General features: G+C 40.3%; 1 protein-coding gene across 7 annotated transcripts in view; it reads left to right on the top strand.

Moving 5' to 3' along the window:
- Positions 1 to 27,272, top strand: part of NTNG1 (netrin G1) — a 144,926-nt gene that overhangs the window by 56,608 nt on the left and 61,046 nt on the right. For all 7 annotated transcript variants that reach the window (XM_062497556.1, XM_062497553.1, XM_062497551.1 and 4 more), the window contains exon 2: positions 1,570 to 2,210. In XM_062497556.1, coding sequence (XP_062353540.1) covers positions 1,570 to 2,210 — 641 coding nt within the window. The remainder of the gene's footprint in view (positions 1 to 1,569; positions 2,211 to 27,272) is intronic.

Genomic DNA, 27,272 nt, shown 5'->3' with positions numbered 1-27,272 from the left:
AATAGTATTTTCCAGCCTAAGTAAGAGGAGGTTGCCAGTGGGAAGGTCAAAGTGAGTGCAGAAGTTATTTTTCTTGTGTTTCGTGGAGTATATCAAGGAGCAGAGCAGTGGCCAAGGTGGAAACTCGTGTTTGAGGTCTGTTTTCCACACTGGATAGCACTGAGTCATTTTATTGCCCTCAGGCTTTGAGATGGAGAGAAGTATAACTGTAATTATAAGAAAAGAAAACGTTGATCATCATGCCAAGGCTTGTTCTCTTTTCAGAGCAGGTGCAGGAGCTCTGATTAATAATAATAACAGCTACATTAATGACCTCATTGAGCTCTGCTAGGTATAGGCATGTGCATATTTTTCCCCAGCAGTGCTGACTCTCAGTGAATAGAGGCTTCTTCCACAGTCTGAGTGTCAGGCAGAGGGAAGGATACAGAGCAGCAGTTCCTCTCTGGAATAAACACAGAATGAACAAGTAGCAAAATACTAATGTACTGTTGAAAGCTGAAATTAGATATACGTGATTCAGTGCAGCCTACAGGGTCTGATATCTTGGCAAGTGCTGCAAGATATCCCCAATCTGCAGACAAAATAGCCTTTGTGAAGAAGCAGAAGATTGTAGTGTGAAAGTTAATGCATCAAAAGGCCAGAAAGAGAATAACTCACTTTCACCTTGCTTCAGAGGACAAGCAGCAGTAAAAGCTGTGCACTGTAGGCAAGCTTTTTTTGCTGCTGTTTTTAACTCAACCCTCAGTTCAGAGCTCCAGCCACCTCGGCAGTGTTCCAGCTGGAGCCACTGACATCTCCCACCTAATCAAGTGCTGGATTATCTTGTCCTGATAAATTGAATCTGGTGCCTCATGAAAAGTCCTTTCTGAAGTACTTTGGTACCCTGTAATAAGATGGCAGATACCTGAATCAAGCCCCAGAGCTGACAGAGCACTGTTTTTCTAATGGCTTTTGGTGGCAAGTGTAAATGTTTTAAGGCAAGGCAGTGTTGAGCTGGGAGCACAAGTTAAACATGATAAATTTCCCACCTGAGTAAAAAGAAACTTGAAAGTGTAAGGAATACTGGCTCACAGTGAGTACACACAGGCTGCACTGCTAAGGAAATACACTTGCCCTACAAATGAGTTCTTTCTTGGGCAGAGCTCTGAGGAACATGCTTGTTTCAAAAAGAAATTCTCTTTGGCTGCTGCATCTTTCTAAGAAGAGTTGGAGTTATTGAGCTATTAGAGACTTGCATACCGTTCTTAGTCTTCTGTGACTCAATCTCTGGTCCAAGTTGTTCAGGGTAAATAAGCTTTTTTCTTTCTTTAATATATAAGAAAAATGTTCATATTACAGAAGCAAGGGTGTTCTCTGTGTTGTGTTTGTACATTTACTTTAACAGGTAAAACAGCCAGGATGAATCTCATTAAGATAAAGTTATTACTTGCATATTAAATTTTATATTAAAATTTGTTTTTTCTTTCTCGGCTTCCCTCCTGGAGAAAAGCAGTCCTCAGTCAAGAAGCATCTTATGTGTCACACTCCCCTCTGTGGTGCCCCTTGTAACACTGGTTTGCTCTTTTCCAGGGGAATCCCTACATGTGCAATAATGAATGTGATGCGAGTACCCAGGAGCTGGCTCATCCTCCAGAGCTGATGTTCGATCTGGAAGGAAGACATCCCTCCACATTTTGGCAGTCCACAACTTGGAAGGACTATCCGAAGCCTCTTCATGTTAATATTACACTCTCTTGGAACAAAACCATTGAGCTCACAGATAACATAGTTATCACCTTTGAATCTGGCCGTCCAGACCAAATGATCCTGGAGAAATCACTCGACTATGGACGAACGTGGCAGCCCTACCAGTACTATGCCACGGACTGCTTAGACGCTTTTCACATGGATCCAAAATCAGTGAGGGATTTATCACAGCACACAGTCCTAGAAATCATTTGCACAGAGGAATACTCCACTGGGTACATGACAAATAGTAAAATAATCCACTTTGAAATCAAAGATAGATTTGCTTTCTTTGCTGGACCTCGGCTTCATAACATGGCTTCTCTTTATGGCCAGCTTGACACCACCAAGAAGTTAAGAGATTTCTTTACCATCACAGATCTGAGGATAAGACTGCTTAGGCCAGCAACTGGTGAAATATATGTAGATGAGCAACATCTGGCACGCTACTTTTATGCAATTTCAGACATAAGGGTATATGGAAGGTAAGAGAATATATAATTTTAGAAACAGGCATATGCATTTGATTTGAGAAGGTACTCAAAACTGCTTGTTTTCCCAAACAAGATGATATTTTCTGCCAATGTTCACTGGAAATCTGTCTCAGCTGAAGGCCACTGCTGTCATACCAGAAGTTTCTGACTCAGTGGCACAAGGTCTGGGTGTTCACTGGCACTCACCTTGGATCTTGAGCCCTGGGTCTCACAGGCGGGATGGCATTGGTTCATGTTGGCTCAGGAATTCACCCTAGCCATGGGACACTTTCTTCTCTTATGTAGTTGGAGTCTGATCCAGAGGCAGTTAACTGAGAACAGAAATTCAGTTTTATCATTCGACCTTTCCAGGCCTCTAATGTGAGCTGTGATTGATACAGCAGCCCTTGCACAAACCCTTCCCACTAGGTCTGGCTGTGAACAAGAAAAGCAACAGAGATTAGAGTCCATTCCTTGTATTTTAATTAGCTCTGAAATGCAGAAAAGCTGAATTAAAATGGAAAAAATCGAGCAGTGTTTTAGATAGACTGATTTGAATATAACAAAGATGATTATTCAGCTGGGTTCAAGACAAATGCTTCCCTTTAGGGCAAACAGTGGCTGGTATCGAGTGCTGTAGTCCCAAAAATAATAACTGCAGTGACATTCCTATCAGGAAATTTTATTCCCAACTCAAACTAGCAATTGACTGATGCCCTCAAGCAGGAGGGTGATCCCTTTGTATGGGTCTTGGATGCCAAGTTGTTCAGAAGAAATAAGTAGGATCACCTCTATTCACTTGACAGTCTAACATACCTTTTCTTCCTCCTCTGTTTCTGTTTCTTTGATTTAAGACTTCCTTCTTAAAAATCTTTTTTCTTTAAGAGAATCTAAGTATCAAAACAAACAGCAAAGCTAATCTGTCTTGGAAGGCTAGAGACTTTCTTTGCAGACTCAGAACTGAATGAAAAAAATAGCAACAGTGATTATATAAAACAGTGCTGGCTATATTTTTATTATTCCTGTAGTGAAAATCAAAATCATCAAAATACATTTCTTAGGACAGGTGATTTAAGAAGCAGTTACAGTCTTCCGTGTCCACACCAACTATATATCCATACATAGAGAATTATTAGTCCAACATGTGAAAATCTAAAATAAATGTTGCTGTTTTAAGAATTCTTCTTGCAATGCTCATTAGTTATATTGTAAATTATTTTTCAGAAGTCTCTTGGGAGGGCTAAGTGGATCATGAACGGCTTAAGATACTGTTTGAAATAAGTTTGGTACAATTAGCCTCAGTATAAAAAATAACACCTATTTAATGTGTATATTTTCTCCATTGGGCTCTGCACAGGTTAGCTCTACTGAGGCATCATATCAAAGCTCAGGATTTGTAGGTCCTTAGGCTTTAAGGAAAGCCTGTTCCCCTGCCTGAAAGCCCATTTGGAGCTTAGTCTGACTTCAATTACATTATCATTACTTTATCAAAGAAAGCATCTGAGGGATTAAAAAAGAGTGCATTGCATGCAAATGAGAAACAGAAACCTTCTGAGCACATCTGGGGCTCACCAATCTTGTGAAAAATTATCTATAGAAATGCAGCGTGACTGTACAGAGAACTTATCTGATGCTGATGCTTGTTGTCTAAATGCTGCAGTAATTGGACACGTGCTTTAAAAGAAGTATCTGATGTGTAATGGTACCTCACTAGATTAGATTCATGGGAATTCTTATCACTTTTCTGCTAATGAGAAGAACAGCTCTTTGGGGATTTGGTACCATTTCCTTCAATATCTAGTTAGCCTTCCTTGTTCAAGTCTTTAGTGCTTGCTTGCTGCTGAGTTGCTGCAGTACCCAGCCCCTGGTTGTTTAGTTGCACCCGTTCTAACTTGCAATAAGCCCACTGTTACCTGGTTTTAGGGGTTTTTTATCTCTTTCAGAAACTTTATGGCCTCCCCTCACCAGTCTCCCAATCAACATTCCCAGCATGTGCCCTGGCATGCCCTGAGCATGGGAACCAGTGGAGGGAAGCAAGAGTTACCAGGGTAGTTGTGCCACTGTTTCCAGTTCAGCTGAGCTTTCCACCTCTTGCTCCTTAATTTAGAATGTTAACTGGAAAATTGTTACAAAATTATTTTGTTTTGCTACCAAGATTCATGTTCTGGGCTTTGAGACCCAGCTATTTATATGAATTTGGTAAAACTAGGCTAGATTATTCCATGAAGACAGGGTACAAAGGGAGGTTACCAAGGAGCTTGACATGTAGTGGATGAGGGATGCTGGCAGACACACTTTAAAGCTAGTCCTTTTTCTGAAAACCATAACCTGCAGGTTAAGTACAGTTAAAATCACCAAAGCTCACAATAGCATATTTCTAAAGGTAGCATAAAATGTAATTTGTTTCACACTGTGTTCTGAGCATCAATGACAGTGAAAAGCATCTATCTTGAAACCACTATGCTAAATATACAGGATACTGTGGTGGTTAATACTTCACAATGAATTATAGGTAGGAGATTTGCCCACTTAATATAGGTTTGTTTCATCATTGTTTTGCATTTTGGTGTGAAATAAGCCTGATGTATGTTGCATTAGAGATGAAAACCTGTGTACTCTCAGTGAATGCCTTTCCTCCTCTATTACCACCTGTTTATTCTTCTTCAATTTACCACTTCCATTTTGTATTTATTAAGGCGATGAAAAAAAGGAAACGTGGCTGTTAGCAATTTCAGCAACCCCATTGTGCTCACATTATTCAAGAAACCTAATAATCCACATGAACTAATTCTGACTTACTGATGGTCTGCTTCACTAAATCAGGGCGATTTTTTTCTAGTGAATAATGGGCAATGCAGTGTGCCAGTACCTTAATTAAAGAGAGCCTCTCTTATTCTTGATCTTATTTTAATTTACAGGGTAATACTACAATAATATCACTAATGGAAGGTACATTAAAGGGCGTAAAGTAGCATTAACTGTATTAAATTATGGCACTTGTGTTAATTAACTGCTGAAGCAAGATGGTCCTAACAGCTAGAAAGGTCGACTAATGCATAAATAAAATCTTCTGGGATGGGAAGCTAAGAAAGAGCAGACATTTTCCCCTCGTCTGGCCTTGTTGCTGAGGATCAGAGAGTGTCCTGTGCTGCAACCCCAGGAAGGTTTTCTTTCACTGTGCTGCCTGCAGAGGTGGCCTGACCTGTCTGCAGGTCCTGCCTGCCTTCAGTTCCTTGTGAAGGACAGTCCTAGCAGTAAGCAGTGAGGTACAGCTCCCAGTTTAAAACTTATTTTTGTAGAAGTTCACTAAAATGGCAATAATAATTCCTTTGAAGTCAAGCTAAAGGTTCCTAGCAGATTTTGGATCAGACTGCTGAAGGTTTAACTATATTAATTTTAAAGTATTTTTTGCTCTGTTATATTGTCAGTGACATGTACATTTATACACTGTAGATTAACTGTAATTTGGGATGCTTGTTAAAACCATTGGATAACAGAATCATTGGCTGGGTAAAACAAAGGCTCTTACTGCTTTTGAATGATTAGGTTTTGATCTAAGAGCCACCAGTTTCTTTCTGACACCAGAATATCCAGTCTCTGCACAATGTTATTAAGCCCTTTGGAATTTATTTTTGTACTCTTCTCACCGTGAAGCTTCTGTATTTAAGCCCCAGGGTTTTCTGACCGCGTCTCAGCTGCAGTTGCAGTTCCAGCCACAATAGAATCCTCTAACTCTCAGTATGCAAATGAAAAGTAACCTGAGTTTTAACAGCTCCTCGCTCTCACATTATCTCTTCTAAATTTAAATCCATCTCAGCATCTGAATTAATTAATCTGAAGGAAAATATATTTGCTACTTAGGGGGTTGGGGGTTTTTTCTCTTCTTGGTCAGCCCACCCATCCTGCCAGCTGTGAACCTGAACTGCTGCTGGGGCTGTGGTGGATTTGGGGTGGGTGACTCCAATTGCCATGAGTGGGAGCTCACCCTGCAGCTTCAGGCAGGCAGTTCCACCAGGCAGGCTGGGCTCTACTGGGTCCCATCCTCTGGCTTATTCTGCACATGCAGTCTGTGGATGGATTAATTGGAGTAAATCTCTATGTTACCCTGTGATACACTTGACAATACTATATGATAATGTCCCTCTGTAATTTACCCAAAAGCAGAACTTTGCCCTACAGAAGTGATAATATATAGAAACGCTATAGTTTATTTATAATAGAAAATCTTTTCAATGATGTTCAGCTCAGAACCAGACCATCAATATTAAGATGTGTAGGGTTCAAGCTTTTAAGGAGACAACTGAATATTATTCTTGACTCTAGTATTTATTTGCCATACTTGAATACTCTTTGTTTTACAGGAGCACTTGCATAAGCAGCTTTTCTCCTTTGAGATTTTCACTAGTATTTGGAGGGAATTTAGCAGTTTCCCTGATGAAATTATAAACTCATTAGAGAACAGGAAAGAAAAAGAAACATACGTATTTAAGAGTATGTCAATTTATCTATAAGTCCCAAGTGCAGCTTTTGGTTTTTTTAATATATCTGATGTAATATGTCACTAAGGAAAATGGTCCTTCATTTTCTGTAAGCAAACCTAGGATCATCAGGAACTGAAATAATTAAATGGTCATGGTGTTTATTCATACATGAGCAGTCTCATGGGGTTTACTCAGTGCCGGTGTCCTGGTTGGGTTTTACTCCTGCCTGTCTTTGGATTATACTGATGGCAGTGACACAAGACACAAGTGACAGATCAGCTCAGAGCAGCCTCAGCCACAGGGTCTGGAAGGGGAGCAGAGCAGTGTAGTCTGAATGCTGTCTAGGACTCTCATTCTGCTATATGCTTTTGAATATGGTGATTTTAAATCACCAGGCATCACTTACCACCTTTGCTTATTAGCATCTGGTCACCTTTGGATTTTTTTTGCCAGACATCAAGTATTTGCATACTGATCTCCCCCTGCTGTCTTTCAAGGAACTCAGTATCATGCACAATCAGGGTTTTTAAGGAGAGGCACCAAACCCTTTTGTAGTATAATTCATTTTGCCATTGAATATTAAAGGAGTAGAGATAAAAATCCTGATGAAAGAAATGAGGATTTTTCTTTCTGTATTGCTTTGCATGCTGAAAAGCAATCCAAAGAGCCTTTCTGAATAAATTCAGTGACTCCAATAGCTTGCAGAAATTTTTTTTTCCTTTAAGCTTTTCATTTGAAAAGGGTGCAATTTAATGCAAACACTGAAATAAGCTTAAGGATCTCCTGTATCACATATACAAATGATTCCTGGCACAGGGATGTCTTTCTGGTTGAAGTTAAAGCTGGAATGGTACAACATATTATCACATTAAAAAGTTTAAAAATTTCCAACTATTTCACAGGTAATAGGAACTACCATTTTTAAAGTATGGGCTTGTTTGGGTTTTTTTTTTTTTTAAGTTTACGTTCTGATCCTTTCCATGGGTACCACTGTGGTGGTATTACCTGCCATTAGTTTTGGTCATGTCAGTACCTGATTGCATCTGCTTAGGAGCTGATTTTTCCTGGACACTTCTCGGTGTTTGAAGTGTCTCATAAAGTAGTAGCTGAACTCAAAATATCCACCTACTTTCTTTTAACATAAGTGATGTTTCTTTCTCTCTCTCTCTCTGTTAATTTTTTTTTTTTTTTGGGGGGGGGATGTAGCTGTAATAAATAACCCATCATTCAGCTGTGATCTAGGGAAATACCTGAAACTAAGAGATTTAACTCCACTGCCTTTCCTCTCATTTCCCTTTAGAACAGTGCCATAGAATGTTCTGTATCTCTCCCTATATGTTAAAAGTTAAGTATTGAAACAAGAGACCAGTCCTGATACTAGTTTCAGATGCCATCCTGAAAATCAGGAGTAATTTGAGGGGTTACCCTTATTAACCCACTGAGTTTCAAATGCATGTAGGAGGAATGAGGGAAAACAAGTGATGAAAAGGAAAGGAGGACAGAAGGAACAAAAGGAGGAAAAGGAGGGAGGGAGGGAGGGAGGGAGGACAGAAGGCTATCCCAGCTTGTTTTAAAAAAAAGAGAAAAAACCCACACCTCTCAGTCTGTTCATCCTGTCTCATGTCTCTATGGTAGAGCTGATGCAAAGCAGCCAGTTCTGTTCAGTCCAGTGATAGAGCCACACCTATTCAGAAACTGGAAAGTAAAGGTCGAGGTCTAATGGTATCATTATGTGGGGTCTGAGAGACCCCTCCTACCATTCCCCCTGGACTCCCCCTCTGGAATTTTTGTGCCTCAGCAGTGCTAGTGACTCATGCACAAAGGAATAATCTCAGTCCCTACTTGGTCACAGCAGGCTGTCATGAAAAATCCTCAGTAAAACACTGGTGAAGCGTATTTGTTAACTGGGCTGAACTACAGGGTAAGTTTTCAACACTCCTGTAATTGTGTCCCATGGATTTTCATCTTATTCATGGAAAAGGAAAGAGCTACAGAAACAAATGGCAATGCTGCAATTTTAGCAGGCAGCAATACAGTCAGGGAAAAGGAGACGAGGAGTTACACTGCAGGTCGTATTCCCAAGAGAAAGTCTGGCTGCTGATGCATTCAGGAAAGCATAATGCTGGCTGCAGCCCTTTGCAGGAGAAGGGGCTGTGTCCCAGGAGATTTGCAGGACATGGTAGAAATGAAAGGATGCTGAGTAGCAAGAGGTGTCCTAATGACATTAGGAGGGAGCAGGAACTGCTGAACTTCTTGACATAATGCCACTCCCAAATGAGACCACCTGTAATTTTTGCAGCATTTTGATTCTTTGGAGCCTTAGAGTCAGTCTGTCAACAGCACCTGGTTGCTCACACAACAGTTCATCCAAACTTTTATGCTGGAAGTGCTGCTATACTCCTCAGTAACCCAGCTAACTCTTCACTAACAATTATTTTGACATATCTGGGATGATGGCTACCATTCTGAAATAAGCTAAAAAGTGAACAAAAACCATTTCAGGATAAGGCAGATAATCCATAGCTTCATACCATAGGTTACATCTGATCAGGCCTTGGGACCTACTATGGATAGTGTGATACATGGCACATACACCTGTCCATATTCCAGTTGCGCAGGGCACGTTTCTAAAGTTATGCTCTTCCTCTGAACCCTTGGTCTATGTTCTGACTTTGATGTTCATGTAAATGTCAATAGTTTCTGTTTCTTCCTTGCAAACTCCCTTGAAGACCTTGTGATTCTTTTCATTTTCTCCTTTAAATCCATTTCTGTCATCATGGTAGCTCTGAGTGCCTTTCCTCTCTGCCAAGCAGCATTCTCATTTCCACCCTCTCCAGATGTGTGTTGTCCTTAATATGAGCCAATATCTGATACATTAAGATTTATAAAGTACTTTGAAGTACACTTAAGAAGGATTGGTAGAGAAGCACAATGGATTGCTGTAATCTGTCCTCTGTGCACCATCATTCATAAAATAGGCATGCAAGGGAGTGCTGGTGGAAATGTTAATGATGCTGTCCCAATGGTGAAGTGACATGATGGTTCACATTTAACTGCCACCAGTATTTCTGTTACACCACTGTTAATTAAACCTATTAACAACCAAGATGATGAAATTTTATTACAATAAGGATATATACATTGAGATATGCATCTTCACACTCAACTAATTAGTTACCATCGACTGTTTTTACTTTGCTCGGTGACATGTGGTATATAAATCATTACAATATGTTAAAGGCAAATGGTTGGTAATAGGGTAACCATCTGCTCACTGTTGGAAAGTTAGCAGAGGAATATAGTAAGCTGTCCTTCTAGTAACGATGCTAAACTCACATCCCTGAAATACCAAATATCTAAAAACAGCTGCCTCCACTAATGCCAACATTGCTAATACATCTCTTACCCTTTTCATTTTCAGAAGTAAACCACATATTGTAAGAGGTAATTTTGTTCTTCAGCTTGAACTTGATTTCAAGGCTAGAGTCTGTAACAGCAATGTGAACCATTGTATTGGAGAGCCTGATGTTTTCCTTATATTGTGTTGAGTGCTTCTGAACAGGCAATAAATAATCAGGCTGCACACTTTTCTCAAGACATCTTTTCAACCAAAAATATAATTAAACCCCCTTCCTCCCCTAACCCCGACTGCCAGGCCCCTTTTCAGGGATGACAATATTTTGTAAGTGATAGATAGGTGGCACATTGCTGTCTGGTAAGGTATTATCTGGAGACCATCAAGGAGTGCCTGCCTTCTAATAACCTCCCATGCCCTATGAGCATTAAAGATCACCACTGCAAAGAGGGATCAATTATTTTGCCACGGACGTGTATTATCAGGGGCTGTCACATACCTTCATAATGAGGTTTCCTGGATACCCAAGTGACAAACTAATGTGTTGGAAAATGTCCGTGGGACGACAGTGAAGGACTGCCTGCCAAAGTTGAGGCTGTGCCTTCAAGCCAGAGCAGCTCCTTCACTCCTTACCCATTCAGTCATCTGCTGGTCAGGGTCACGATCACATTGCTGACATGCTGGCTCCCCCATCAGTAATATATTGCACTATCACCTGTCAGAGAGATTAATAAGTTCCTGTATTGAATTCCCAAGATGTGGCTCTCAGCATTAAAGAAGCTGAGGAATTAATTTGGCTTCCACTATCTGAATGGAAAAGAAGTTTGTGATTTCATCAAAGTCAGACACTCGTGCTGCCAAGGCTTGCTCAGACCAAGTTGGGAGTGAGGACTGGTGTTTGTTCAGGAGGTTACATCTGGCATGGCAGTGTCTGATTTAAGACTGTGTTTCCAGGGAAGCACCTGCAGGGGAAGAGGCTGCAGGAGAGCTCATTAGCCTGACAGTTTCTCAGTCCCAGGATGAATTACAGAATAAAATGTGTGGTCTACAGGGTCTCAAAATGCTGTGACATTATGTAGGTGTGCTGTCCTGCAAAGCTTTCCAAGTTTAAAATGTTACAAGGAGACTTTTTGTGCTAACACCTTTTCCATTGTTACCTTGCAAGAAAAGAAGCACCAGCTGAAGGCTGCATGTGTTTGGTGACTCCATTTTGATTCACAGTGAACACAGCATTTATAGACAGGGATGTTGTGATGAGCAGCACTTCATAATACCTCAAAGGCATGGTGCCAGAGCTGGGAATTTGATAAGCTGAGGTCTCGAATTGGATTCCAGCAATTGTCACAAGTTTTAGGAAGCTCTCATTTGAAATTGCAAACAGAGGAAAAACAGGATTCTTTCTCTTTAATTACATCAGTTTTATTGAACTGAAGCATTGCTTCAGTTCTCAGAACACTTTATATATATTTTAATGCAAGATACAGTATTTTACCAGATACAGAATGGTTGCGGGACTATTTATTGTTTCTGACTTTTATATGTGGTAAAACAGATTTTCCTTATTTTCCCCTTTAACGCTCTTGTGCATTAAGGATCTTTAGATGTTGGGATGGTGTTTACTGAAATTGTCATAACCACAGTAATTTAACTTCTTTGATTTGGTAATGGTTCTTTAGTGCTTTGGTTTAGGCCTGTCTGTTCAGAAAAGCCAATCCAAGCACATGAGCATGCACTGGAGCCCAGGAAACTCCGGCAGCCTTTTGTGCAGGACAGAAAACATGAAATTCATTCCCTCAGCAGCTGATTTTTTTTATTTGCCTTAGATTTTTCTCATATCTATTAAACTGTGGGCTCTTCCTTCCCTTAGGCAGAACTAGAGCTGTTGATTTTGCTGTGTAAGCACGACCATGAAGTGGCTTGGAAAAGTTTTTTTGGTTTTTGGGTTTTTTTTGTTTTTTTTTTTTTTGTTTGTTTGTTTTGTTTGTTTGTTTTGTTAAGATTGTTTTTTTTAATTTTATTTTTTTCAAAAAATTGCCATTTCTGCCTGCAGTTAGAGCACAGCGTGTCCCACAACCTCCTGCTCCCTTGGGAGGAGTGCAGGGAATGCAGACAGCAGGAACAGTGGGGCCAGGGGACAGAGCTGCAGTATGACAAGGCATCTTGTCATACTTGTTTTGTCAGTGACCCACTTGGGGAAATCCTCCTTCCCTCGTCCCACACCCTGCATACCTCCAGCTGCTCATTTCTCACTGCCTTTGATTCTCTTCTCCACGATGCGATCATCACTCCTTCAGTTGTAGGGCTTATGTCTCAAAGAAGGAATGGGAACCTTCAGGAGGAACATCTCCCCTTACAATAAAAAAGTAAAGCTTTTATACTTTGTCAATGCAGCAAACTGCTTATCATTTAACACGCTTTATTAAAGATCCTGTGTTTATGGAACCATGCCTTCCTTCCTTTGAATGCCCCTGAAATAATTCTTCCAGCAGGACAGCAAAACAGCAAGGAGCCAGTTACATTTTTAATCACTTGTGTCCCATAGGAAATGCAGTCTGCCAGCAAGGGCAGCTCCTTCCCCTCTGCAACACAGAAGAAGAATTAAAAGATGGGAAGCTGTGGTTTGAGAATGGTGGGTTACAGTTAGCAATGAGCTAAAGATCAAACAATCTGAATGTCATTAACTGCCAATATTCTGCTACTGGAAATGTTTAACCTAATCCAGAAGCTAGATGGGAGGGGGGTTGGAGCAGGGGTGAATAAAGGACTTCATCCTCCTTTTCAATTTTTTTTTATTCCCGAGTGGTGAAGGGGGAGTGGAGAAAGAGTTGGATGAAATTAAAAGTAAAATGAAAAATAACATTTCACTTTCTCTATAGTGTAGATGTCTTTAAAAAAAGTGTCAAGAGTGTAGAACCCTTACACACCCAAAACAGTTTTCATCATTGTACCTTCTCATCAAGTAGGTCAGTTAGACACTGCAGGAGTAACCCTGTGTGTTGATTCTTTCCAACAGTTAATCCTTCCAGGTGGATGACAGCAATGACCTCTGTTCTGACAGGTACTAGTATCTCATGCTTTAGACTTGATGCCTTAAAATACATACCCAAAGGTTTTGTTTTTAAAGATACTGAATCACTATATTGAGAGAGCATGTCCTGAAATACCTCATCTTCCAATGGCTACTTTTGGAGACTAATGCTGCTGACTTTGTGGTCTATATGTTGGTTTGTTTATTTGTCTGCTAGTGCTTCATAAAATATAGATGCTTTAAATAGGAGAGATGTGAGACAGGGAATGACCAAGGGTTCTGTGTTTTGATTCCAAAGGATTTACTTTTAATGTTCCCTGGTTTCCTCACTGTACATTCATACCCATGGTTTGACTAACAAATGCACAAGAAGTGTGTGGCTTGCATTCAGCCTGCTTGTGAATTGTGGAGAGGGGATACATATGCTCTAAAGGCTTCATCACTTGATGCATCACTCACAGATTTTTAGAGACATTTGGTATTTAAAATTAAATTATGTAACAGTGGTTGAGTGCTGACTCTTGGAAAAAATTGGAGATTTTGGACATTTTGACTGTGTTTTATTATACTGGGGCTTTTGAAAAGTCTCTTGCACATATTAGGACCACAGAAAAAAGAGCTTACTGCCACTGAAAAAGATTTAGGAATTTAAAATTGGCTGAGTGTATGTTGTAACAGGAAAGGGACCTTTTGGACAGTTGTGCAAATATTGCTGCAATGCAAACACAGTTAATGCAACATAAAGTCCAGTCTTAGCGTCCTGTATGGAGGAGCTTCCTCCTAATTCCTAACCATAAAATGTGTACTTTAATGTGTACTTAGCACATTAAAAATGTGTTTAAAAATTAAGCTGCTATTACTACATTAGTCAAGCAAGAAAAGAGAAAGAATTGCCCTGAGGTGTAAGGGAGAGCAGGGGATGGTAAGACTGAGAGGGGGCAGCTGTTTTGTCAGGGGTGTTCTCAGAGTTCCCATTCTGCAGTGCTAGCATCTCAAGAGAAGCCTGTTACAGACTAAGACTTTTCCCTTATTTTATGGAGTTCTTTACCTTCACAGGTAGGTCAGCATCTGAAAACCCAGTGAATATTATGAGGGGGTAAAACTGAGACAAAATAGAGGAGTGTTTTGCATTGGGGAAAAAAAAAGAAGAAGAGTAATAAAAATATAGTATTCTCAAAAAAAAATAAAAACAAAAAACAAACATGCTACATTCAACTTCTGTTAGAAGAACAGATGCCAGAAGCTTGTCCCCTTAGTGATATGATTATATGGCCACTAAGTCATTTGGCTCAGTCAATCTGCTATATATCATGATAAATCTGTGTATACCAGAAAATCTACAAGTGCTGCCCTTTTTCTCTCCCGATGTTTTTTGCCCACTTTGCAAGCAGAGAACTGCTGTAACAAGATTTGGGGACACTTCTGAGTCCTGCATAATGCTCCCCTCACCTGGCTTGTGTAGGTCAGTAGGAGGAAATGCTGACCAGGCATGAGAATAGATGAGGAAGGACAATGAACTGCAGTGGTGGGAAAGGAGGTCATGACTTCTGTGGGCACCATCCTAAATCCCAGTGAGCTGTCTCCCTCCTTCTCCTCTGCAGCCCTCATTGTGTGAGAAGCTATAAACACATCAGACACAAACAATAACTCCTTCATCCCCAGAAGCAGTACTCTACAAAAATATTTTCTAATGAAGTGGCCACTATATTTTTCTTCTTGATTTTTTATTTGCATAATTCAGGGAGTTCCTGATAATTATGCCCAAATTCATGAAAGATAAAGCTCTGTGTCATGCAAGCATTTTTATGAGGATTTTCTCAGGGCACCATGCTTCTTTCTACTCATCAGGTCTACAGGACAAATACCTCTTCTCATTTTCAATGGATGGCAACTCCCTGTCAGTGTGCAAACAAAACTCAATTCATTTTGAACAGCACACTTATGCCCTGAAGAATGTTTTAGTGCAAGGAAGCTTTTGTTCACCTTCTGACAGTCTGTGCCCCAAAATGGATCCTGTCCTGTGTTGCTAGATCTATTCCTGGTAATAACCTGCTGCATGAGAAACAGATACTGCTAGACCTCCCTGTATTAAGGATTTTGGGTGGATTTGTTTGTTTGTTTGTTTTTTTTCAAATCTAAGCTCTTTCTTCACCTGCATCTCTTAGTTCTCTATTATTTTTCATAGAGCTATTTATTTTATATATGCATACATTTTACTTCCAGATTAGCTCAGTCTTTGAGAAACAGAAACAGCTTGTATATTTTCCAGTGGGGTTTAAGGCTGAGGAAAACTGCTTGACATTTCAGGGAAAACTGAAAAGTTTGTATAGGATTTAAAAAGCTATGTTATGCAAGATGGAATTGCTAAGGTTTGTTTTCAGTATAAACATGTACTGATTGTTTCTGTCAGCAGTATTTCACTTTTGCTTTCCCCTATGACAGCCTTACATTATTCATAACTTAAAATCTATTCTTTAAATTTTCAGTTATAAGAGTTTCCTGGTGGGGGTCACAGAATATGAAGGGAAGTATTGATTTGAAACATTTAAAATATAAATGAAGTTGTTTAGTTCTTCTGGTACATAGAATATTATAGTCACTGGATCAAATTTGACCCCCCAGCATGTCTGTTTTCATAGACAACAAAAACATGTCCCCAACCTCTCAGTGGATACCGCAGCTTCTGTGTGAACATTCTTTGATTTACTCAGTATTTGTCAAAAACAAACATGAATAATAAATGTTCCAGAGCACTTGAAGGCCAAAAGCTATCACTATTTTATTCTCACCTGACATTAGGTCAGAATTTTAAGACTTTCAAATGCAAGGCTTTAAAACTACCAGCCCTTTGTCACTTAAACTTCCCAAAGCAGTGTCAGCAACCCCATTTCACAATGACATACACAAAGTCTTGTCCCATGTCACATAAGTTTGTGGCCAGGACAAGAACTAAACCAAATGGTGGGGCTATTTTGGCACCGGGGGAAAACCAGCCTTGATGGTACCATGATGGGCAGGCCTGGATGCATGTCCACACGTGCCACCTCTTTGTGTCCACCCCTGTCACCTGTGCATGGCCACACCTGTCACCTGTTCATGTCCGCACCTGTCACCTGTTCATGGCCACACCTGTCACCTGTTCTTGGCCACACACGTCACCTGTTCATGTCCACACCTGTCACCTGTTCATGTCCGCACCTGTCACCTGTTCATGGCCACACCTGTCACCTGTTCATGTCCACACACGTCACCTGTTCATGTCCACACCTGTCACCTGCTCATGTCCGCACCTGTCACCTGCTCATGTCCGCACCTGTCACCTGTTCATGTCCACACCTGTCACCTGTTCATGTCCGCACCTGTCACCTGTTCATGGCCACACCTGTCACCTGTTCTTGGCCACACACGTCACCTGTTCATGTCCACACCTGTCACCTGTTCATGTCCGCACCTGTCACCTGTTCATGTCCACACCTGTCACCTGTTCATGTCCACACACGTCACCTGTTCATGGCCACACCTGTCATCTGTTCATGTCCACACACGTCACCTGTTCATGACCACACCTGTCACCTGTGCATGTCCGCACCTGTCACCTGTTCATGGCCGCACCTGTCACCTGTTCATGGCCACACCTGTCACCTGCTCATGTCCACAAATGTCCACATGTCACCCACTGGCTGCTCCAAGGCCAGTGCCAGAAGCCAGGTCCCCTGTTCCTTTCTCCTTTCCCCATCTGGGAAGATGCTCCTTTCCAGCTGCCTGTGCTCAGGACTGCCCCGCTCTGGCCACCCCCTCCGAGAAGTCCACATCAGCCATTGGGAGTCACACCCACAGACATCTAAGGACCAGCTTGTGGGTCCCTTCTAACACAGAATGTTCTTGATTCTGCATTTAAATTACTCCCTTTAGATTTTTCTTTGGTAAAAAGCAAGTAAAAATGGGACCATTTATTATCTGTCTCAAGTATTCTAATACTAAAAATTATTTTCAGTTTTCCCATCTTTGTGTAATTCCACTGACTTTAATACAACATAGTAAAACATCTGCAGATTCTAGCCAGTATATTGACTTCAAGAAAACACTAAGTAGTGTCTATAATTAAAAAGTACTGTCATATGGTATTTCTATAAAAGAAAATTAGTTTTTTCTACACAAAATCAGCAACTGAAATACACTGGATGAAAGAAGAATTGCTTTCCCAAATTAAAGATAAAAGACACATTTAGAACTTTGTTTCCTAAACTGCTCAAAATTACTCCCAACATATAGCATTGTGTTTGTGACGTTGTTATACCAACAGTGCTAGAGATGGGGTGACCCAGTATCTCTTTTTCAGTATCTTAAGTTTGCTATAGGATGCTTTTGGCATACTTCAGCAGCTCGCTTTTCGTGGGGTTTTCTTTCAGCAGGAAAAAGGATTATTCACAGAAGAAATTTCTGTCCAGGATGGCTGAAAGTGCCTTCAGAATTTAACCCACATTAGTAAATAGTTTTGACTAATTTTTCTGAAAATTCAAAAGAGGTACAATTTTTCCTTTGGAAATATTTTTCCTTCAAAAATTGTAAAAAAAAAATAATTCTAAAGTGGAATTTAAAATCTGAAAATAAAACTACACATTCCAATTGACACAAATTATTTTTTCCCCCAGTTTGTTGTTTTTTTTTTTTTCAATTCAGTCAGTGAACTGAAAAAATCAGTTACTTGCAATGGCACTACTAGCAAATAATTCTTATCATAATCATTCCAGAGGGAATTATTCTGTGACAAGGAGCTTATATTGTATGGAATTCAGAAGTTTAAAAATTGAGGCTAGCATGATCAACACTGAGAAATGTGGTTTTGTTTTTACACTTTTCTCTTTCAAGTTATGACTCCAATCGAGATAAAAAAACCAAAAGAAAGAAAAGGCAAAAAGAGGAACTGTAAAAGCTCTATGTATTTTAAAGTGGATTGGGAGTGTCTGCTTTGGTAATAAGCAGCTACCAGTTCCCAGTTATTTTAGATGGAGCTGTGAGACCTAAGCATTTTAAAAATCAACCCTAAAGAAACACAAGAAAACACCAAGACAAAACTGCTTTTGAAATCTTTCCTCAGCTTACTTGCTCTGAACAGGTCGTTAAGGACTCTCAGCTTTTCTGGTTTAATCATGAATAGCCTGGACTATAGTTTATAACAGAGCTGCCTTATAATTATCCTTAAAGTTGAAGTTTTTCAAAAAAAGATCAATTAACCTGCCCTCATAGTAAGCACCTTCTTACCCTCATGTTCTTCTTCACCCTCATGAGAGGCATGGACCAGAGGCAGCAGAAGGAGCAGCTATTGCCTGGAAAGGCTGACCTGGAAGAGAGACTAGGCAGAGCAAAAGGAATAAAATGTATTATTAATTTACTTATTTATTGGAAGGATGCACCTTGGGCAGTGCAAGAGCCCGTCCAGGGCTACAGCCAAATCAAATCCAAGATGGATTCCAGTCACGAGTCTTCCCTCTTTTATAAGTTTTGGTTCTTCTGCATGTTGGGGTCAATTATTCAACCGCAGCCCCAGGCTATGAAGTCTCAGCCCCCTGGCTCGCCCCCTTCCCTTAGCCATTGTTTCTGCTTTTTGGGTACTGGGTGTTCTTGATTCTTTAGCTAGAAAGGAATTGTTCTGTCTAACTACCCTGTGAAGAGAACTTAGTGACACCTAACATGAAGTTTCACGGTTACACACTAAGCAGCAGAGATTCTGAAAAATATAAAAGCTAAAACCCAAGGCATCATTTCGCCCCATGTGCTCCTCACCCTGGGAACCACAGCAGTGCTGCAGAGGGAGAGAGTCCATTCCAAGGCCTTAAATTCAGCAGCAGCTAGAGAAAATAGCAGCAACAACCAGCAGAACAGCAAATCATGGGTGGGGAGCAGCAGGACACAGTTTACCTGGGTAAAAGGTTGCCTTTCAAAGTGGTTACAGCACTGAACCTTGGGCATTGGCTTCTGTGCAGATGACATGAAGGTATGAGCCTGAAAAGAGAAATGCTAAGCTAGTTTTCAGAATCAAGCATTAGTCTGCACAATTCAAAAATATTTTAAATATTTATCATTTTAAAATATCCACTAAGAGGACAGACCACTAAATGATATGCCAAAAAGTTTTCATGTCTGGATTCTCAGAAGTCTGAAAAGACAAGCACCTGAATTACATTTCTATTTATGCCCTCACTTATCCCAGCAGTTTTTCTAAATATCCAAACAGTATCCAGACATCTCATGGTGAAATTAAAAATAAAAGAGTGCTTTTATCAGGTTTGTTTTTTTTTTACCTTTCCCCAACACATCTCCTATAAATAAGAGAGATAAAAGAAAGGAAATCTAATTTTTTTTCCATTTAAAGCACTTACAGCCTGGGCTTTTCAGGGATTGTTAGGTCATATGTAATCATTAACAGAACTTAAATGGAAAGAGAACTTAGCCTTTGTTTTTTGGTATGCTTTATTGCTGCTTGTGTGTATTGGTGGTTCATCTAAAGCAAAAGGTGGCCAACATACAAAGAAAAAAAAACAAGGATATGTTCAATAGACCTTTTATCTTTGGAGAAAAGTCTCATTTCTTTCTGGCTCTTTTCAAAGAGAAGTAAGTGGGTCTCCTGATGACCTGCCTGAAGCTTTTCTGCTGGCTCCTTTTCCTTGCTCCAGTTCCATATCCTTGCACGTCCTGCATGGCTCCTGTCACTGGGGGCATCCATAGGAGCTGCCATGAGCTGGGTTGAAAACCAGCACCTCTGGCAGGGTTAGACAGCCTCCATAAATGATCCTGCTTTGTGTTTGCTTTTTTCTCAATACAGCTTATCTTCTTGGAAACAAATTTTTTCCTGGTCTTTGTGTTTATTTGGAAAGGAGGTGAAAAATCTCCTCAGGACTTTTTGATTTTGTAAAATCCCCTCACCTACAGACATAAACATAACAAGAGGGCTTTAAAGCTGGTCAAAACAGATGCCTGTCAGAGAATAAGCAGGGGAGAAGGTTCCTCACTGAATCCTGATAGCAGTGTCCACAGGAAAACCTTTCCTGGGACTGACTGCAGTAGGAGCAGCACCTGGCTATTCATTGCATTTAAGCTATCAGAGGTCTCACTTTTTCAGGTGATTATCTGGTGTCCAAAAGCCAGTGTGAGGTGGGCTGTTTGCACCCCTTCCTGTGCCAGGGATCCTGTGCAGGGATCCTGCCCTCCCAGCTCTGCAGCTGCCTGGGGTGCAGAGGTTCCACTGGTGAGGACAGCAGCGAGCCCTGGACATCCCCTGCTCCTCCAGGAGCACTGCTCGGAGCAGCACAAGGTGTATTTTCTGTCCCTTGGAGGCAACCAGTTACAGCCCACACCCCAGTCTTCCATGTATACCACCCGCAGCAGTGACTGCTGGGGACACGTTCGAGCTTTTGAGTGAGTCTTTTGGAGGTCTCTTGAACAGAAATGCTTTAAAACCTTTTAAGGAGAGCAGCAGATGTACGGCTTCACAGAGCTGGTTTCCCTGGTGTTGAATTCTGTGCGCACCATGGATATCTTTATGCTGCTTTTCTTGATTATAGTCCCCCAAAGGTTATCAAAATCAGTATGAAATTAACCTGGGGTGTTTCTCATGTAGCAGAAACACTGCTCTCTTGTCAATAAATACTTTACTCCCTACTGTGACACAATAGGTGCTATGCCCCGAGTCTTTTTCTAAGCTAGTAAAGATATTTCTGCTTCAGCCCGGTCTATCCTGCATCAGTCATGGACACAAATTCCTAACAGCTCACTTGGGGTATCACTGCATGCAAGAATAAAATTTCTCCCATTGCTGATAGTTAAATGACATTTTTGAATGGGATTTGTAAACCATGTCCATTTGGATGGTAATTTAATGGCCACAGTTTCAGACCTCCCACACAACAAATTGTTCCTTTTCAGTGTTGTGCTGGGAAAAAGAATTCGGGACCAGCTAGCAGCTGATGCTGTGAAATACTACTTACAGATAAAGACAGGAAGCTTGGTGTAGTCACTAGCATCTTAGAGCAGCTTTCTTGGGAGTGCTGCTGAGCAGATGTAAGACTGGTACTTATTAATTAAATTAAATCCAGAAAAATTGATTTCTCAATAGGCTTTAAAATGGTGATGCACATTAGCATAATTCTGGGAGTTTCAAATCTAGTGTTCAGATTTGTATCAAGAGAAAAGAGAAGAAAAAGTGACTCCTTAATTTCCCTTTTTAAATTTGTAAGCAAAAGATGTTGCATGTCTTTATATCAAAATTTTTATAAAAATTAACTTTATATCAAAAGTTGTATATAAACTTGGCAGTGATATATTGCTGCACCTTTCATGCAAGGTTTTTGCACCATGTTCTTAAATCTAGCAGGTTGTGGTAGATTTAAGATTAGGCAATTTACAATTGCTGCAATACAGTGGTTAAATTCTGCCTGGTGATATTATCATGATTAAAATAGAAGGCAGTTTTCAGGAATTCTTTTCATGTGTGTTGAATTGTTGATATTGACTGACTGCCCAATGATGGATGGCAAACTAAGACTGGCTAAGAAGGACATTGAGCAACACCAAAAAATTTAAAATACCAAAAGTATTTCTTTCTTAATAGCCTGATGGCAATGAACAGTTGTCAAATCTCAGATAATGTGCTCCCTAACTTCTTTGCACTATCAGATAATGTCAGGGTGCTGCCTAGTAGACTGTATTATTCCAGCTGGTGGGGAGAGATGGATTCTTGTTCCAGTACTCCTTACCACTCTGATATGTAACACTACGGGGAGCTGAGGATATTCAGGCTTTTGTATCTCATAGTTTTACTTGATATTTAGAGCAAACCAATTAAAACAGGAGGTACATCATCACAACTTAGAACACCTGAGCTCTGGAGTACCTCTGCAACACCTGCTTCCCCCTCCGCCCTCTCATCCCATCCCTGTGTCAAGACATTGATTGCTGTGTGAAGTACAGCAACTTAGGTGAGACCAAAGGGATTCTGGTGCAAAAGAAAGACATTTTCAAGTGAGAGAGAAAGAAAAAGCAAAACTACTTATAACACTGATATACTTAGAGTTTACATCAGCTGCTTTTTCTGTTTTCTTTGTTGGCAATCTGGGAACTTACCAAAACAATCACTAGGGTTAAATGACCAGTTGGTAACACTGGAAGAAACTGTTGTTCTTGATCTCTTCACAAGAGGCTTTGCTTCCTCTCTGGGAGGAGAGGAAGGAACATGACTGCCTTTGTCCCCATTCAGCATCCTTCATGTAGGTAAGAAAAGCTTCCCATTTCTGAGGTTAAAGATTAGAGCAAAATACATGCATGGGAACAATGTGGAATACTGCCATCCTGCTTTGTAAGCAGTCCTGTCTCCTGTCCCTAAGCATGTCACACCTGGCCTCCTTATCCTCCACTGACTCCCACTTTCCATCGCACAATTATTCAAGGCCTTGGACCTGCCACTGAAAATTTTAAAAATATTATCTGTCATTACCTAAAAATACAGCCACCAAGCTTAGGATAATATGAATGAAAGCTGGAAACAAATTAGGCTTCATTTCAGGCAGTGTGAACTAACATAAATTCATTGAATTTACGGGAGCCAGATGGATTTACATCGGCTAAGAATCTGACAAAATGTGTTCACGAGTGAAAGTATTTGCAGAACACGCTGCTGGCAAACTCTAGCAGATTTTATAATCACTTTCTTTATTGACACATTTCCATAAAACCTAATACCTCTGAAGAGAAAAGCAAAAATTAATGTTTAGGAAGGGAATGGAAGTTAGATCTCTACAGCAGCTCACAGCAGCTATATGTTCAGACATTTATTTCTGCTTTAACACCTAGAAAATCAAAGTCAGAAAACATATGTGTCCATTCCACTTAGCTAAGTTTAGAAAAGTATTTAATATTAAGGGTAGGTACTTTTTTATGTGATAAACCCAAATTACTTGGACTCAGAATTAGCTGTTCTGCTCTACTAGACAGAAGCATCAGTGGATTACTTTTAGACTTTGGATCTAAGAAACTGAAGAAAGTCTGAATATTTTTTGAAGTCAGAATATCTGTTGGTCTGTGACATTTTTTTATCTAGTCACAAAATCAGAACAGTTATAACTGCTTAACTACTGAGGCGTTTGCTCCAGTTACTGCCTCATCCTTTCTGTGTTTGTGATGAGTGCTGTTAATCTAGGCTGTAACATTTTCAGTTGCCTGTTTGTCTGGAAGGCTGTCATCTGGTAAACTACTGCATTTCAGAAACATTTACAGTTTATTTGGCAAGGTATGGTAACTTGTGGCCCTGTGTCTGAAAGAGGCAGGGGAAAAGAAGAAGCTAAGCCAGAAGAACCTGCCTCATGATATTTTGCTTCAAAAGGAAGACAGTATGCATCTATCAGACAATGATCAATCTTAATCAAATACAGGTTGAGATATAAATTGATCAGTAGTGATGCTGTAGTTGTTTGTATGGCCAGCATTTACTTGACAGTATATAGAAAAGCTTACTAGCATATGAACACAATAAATCTTATAAACACATTAATATTTAAATTTAGCACTTGCCTACTCTTATTGCTGGGTTGGCTTAGTGCAAACAGTGGGCAATTCCATGCCCTGCAAGCTTTCTGTGAGCCTTGGGACTGAGGGAAAGGGAATTATGCTACCCTTTTGGACTTTGTTTTCTTTTTTAATTTCAAGCTCTCCAAACTGCTTGGAAGTAGGCCACTGAGAAAGCAAAGCAAACATGCTCTCTACTCCATGGCTTTGCTGTTCCCTACTACATACATTATACTCAGCTGAGGGAGAATAAGAAGCTATTTTCCCCAATTTTCCATACTGCCAGTGGGAATCTAATTCAATTTCCTCCCAAATTTAGCAGTGAAAACGAAACAGTAAGGAATAAAGTTGAAGAGGCTTCTGCAAATCTCTGGATTCTAAGGTACTAAGGTGCAGCAGGATTACTGAGCACAGGTTAAACTTCTTTTCTAACCACAAAGCTACTTACAGATTTAAGAAGCTTAAAAACCTGATCCAACATTAGTCCTTGCTTTGCAAATGAAAGAATAATACATCTACCTGTACAAAGTTATATTTTTTGTTATTGAATTTGTTTATCCCTTATTATTGATGTAGCCCTATTCCATAAAGGAGGTTTTTGGGTTTTTTTTGGTTTTTTTTTGCGCTGAGAGATTAATGATATATTAGATTAATTCAGGGAAAAGGACAGGGGAAAAAACTGGTGACCAAATGCATTTCCAGAAATAAACAAGTGAAAAAAAGGACTCATATTTCATTACTCTCACTACAGTGGCTACATTTAAGCACCAGACCACAAGGGTCTTATTCCTAATGTCCAGAAAAAGATGTAGTGCCCTCTTTGTATTTAGATTCCATACAGCAATGTGGACCTGAGATATTCACGTGACTAAAAAAGAAGATATTAATAGAAAACAGAAGTTACTTTTTCACTTCGTGTGAGCCCAAACATTTGTTCAGCAGACCTACTCAGAGCCAGCAATCCATGCCATTTTTTGATTGTCAACTGTCCTTAGGTGTTTTTGACCCTTTTAGGTCAGAACTTCAGATAGGTAGTCCTCGCAGTGAGCACTGGTAGCCAAGATTACAGCCAAGTAATTATGCTGTTACTTCTTTGATGAAAGTGTGTCTGCTGCATCCCCACAAACATAAATTGGCCAGCAGTCATTTTATTTCTGCACAACAGTATCCTTTATACCTGTTTTTATCCCCACAAAATCTATTAAGCTTGGAAAACTAGAATAAGGATCAGCATACTTTGGGGTTTTGACATAACATGGAAAAATCTTACAATATAATGAATAATAATATTCAGCAGACATGATGTTTCTGAGACTGTGAGCCTCAATGAAAACTTGTTCACTTCTCAGGTAAAATTAAAGGATACCAGACTTACCTAAGTAATCATACACTCAAGTGCCCTCAATGGTGCAAGAGTTTTGTAACTTACCTATACATATAGTTTCTCAAGTGCTATGATGAATTTGTCTCATAAAGAGTAAAACAAAAATTTTAAACCTGATAAATAATGATTCAGTTGCAAAGATTTCATGGTCTATTTTAAAGGCTCTTATATTTTGACTTTTGCTTTCTCAACTTTTATCTCATCCTTCTTTCTGGCTGAGGTATCATTTCAAATGTATTTGTAATGTGGAATTTTCCTCTTTGTCTACATTGCGTTAGAAAACTAAATCTCACTGGGCAAGCTGCCTCAAGGTCATTAGTAAGCTTGAGAGGCATAATGTAGATGACAGCATTAACACGTTTGATGTCATGAGAAACACGGCCAAGTCCCTTAGGACACCTGTAACAAGGTGCTGGAAGTAGTTGCTGGGGAGCTGACTAAGGCTCCTAACATTGCCAATAGTGTTTTAAAATGCCTAATTAAAAGCGTGAGGGGATGGTATTTTACGTTGTGTGGGCAGTAATGTGAAGAGCAAACACGCCAACTCCTCTGCAAGCTCAGGCTTTGCTTACCTGGAGCAGGGAACCAGCTCGTGGCCTGCAAAAGCAGAGAGTCTGTGCAGAAGGCTTCCAAGTTGGTTTCGAGTTAATTTTCTAAACTTTGGTGATGACCTAGAATGATTCAAAGATGTATCTAAGTGAGGAACATATGGCTAGTCGTTAAAAATGTATCAAAGAGCTCCTCTTGTCTTTCTTTCTCATGAATGATCTCTTGAACATCAAGGATCCCCTCACGTGCCCCCAGTCTGTTGGTTGGCACTCCCCTGCGAGAGCGTCAGCATGCTATTAGCAATTACCTTAGTGATATTTACAGCATTTTAATGTCACTTGCCTGTATGTAAATAGAGTCTGTGAGGAGCACAGCACACCCAGGGCTCCCACCACAACAGCACTGCTCCGTCAGCGCGCCAGAGCGCTCCTGTGCCTTATGGAACTGCCAAAAATATCATTTCAATTGCTTTATGACAAAATAATGAGTCTGTCAGAGATGAGTGGTCAGAAAAACAAATTTGTTCTCCCACACAATTAGGGTTTATAGCATTGGACAGCAATATCAATCTCCAGTGATTCAAAATTGAATTTGCACGTTGAGGGAAATGTGTTCTTGCGTGTGCTATAACCAGGCTGCTTAGCAGGGGGAGTCCGTGCAGGCTGAACTGGCAAGATGAATATCCACTGTGCTGCAGAAACATCAGGGTGGAAGTTTCCAAATGCACACGAGTATTGTGGGGCCATGGCATTCACTTCCACAAGCTCAGCACTGACAGAGCTGCCCCACCAGGAGCAATAATAAAAAAGTCTGCAAAAACTGTCACCAGATGTAAATGGCAGACAGCTTTTCCCTTCAGGTAGAAAGCCATTTCAAGGCCTACATCTCTCCATACGTGACCTAATTGTCCATGGAGTTGTTGATATTTATAATCATGGACTTCAGTCATTCTCTGTAAAGTCATACACGCATTAGACCTCAGCAGTGCCATTTACAGTGAGCATGTACTGTATCTCAGAACTGCACTTTGCCCTTAACATTTGCTGTGTCCTTACATGAGATTTTGCCCTTAAGCTGTTTGCCAGTGCAGTGCAGAGGCTGCAGCACAGATCCTCTTCTGTTTGCCAGACCTTAACCTATGCTCTCAAACCTGCTGTACTGATTACAGCTCCCTCTGTCATCCCTTCTCTGCACAGGCAAACCCACTTGGTGTGCCAGCAGCTGCTACCCACCCACTGCTACCCAGTAATTGCCTTTCTGGGTGTGTGTACATCATACCCTGTACAGGACTTGGACTTTCTTCTTTGGATTTCAAGAAACTGGATAGGCATGGAATACTGTCATATGGAACTCAGTACACTGGAGGTAAAATCAGTTTTTTAGGCTTTCAGACCTTCTCCATTCTTATACAAGCAGCCAAAGCAACCACATTCTGCCATTGGAAGCATCAACAGTCTACGGGATTGTTGTGTTGAATGTGCTTTGTATGTAATTAAACCTTCTGTTTAGGTGTTTCAGATTGGTATTTAGTACTTCAGATTGGCAGCAGCAACAGTTAGGAACAGTCTTCAAAGCAAGTGTTTAATGAAATTACAAGTGGTACCTAGGATTTTCAGTAATAATGTATCACTGTGGATATTCATATAGGATAACAAAATATTTCCTTACCTCTGGAGTAGAAAAGAAAGGTAATTTTCCATAAGAAAGAGATGAATTTGGG

The sequence above is a fragment of the Cinclus cinclus genome, chromosome 8 (genome assembly GCF_963662255.1).
Source record: "Cinclus cinclus chromosome 8, bCinCin1.1, whole genome shotgun sequence".
In the NCBI taxonomy this organism is placed as follows: domain Eukaryota; kingdom Metazoa; phylum Chordata; class Aves; order Passeriformes; family Cinclidae; genus Cinclus; species Cinclus cinclus.
This window is presented reverse-complemented; position numbering and strand designations above follow the sequence as displayed.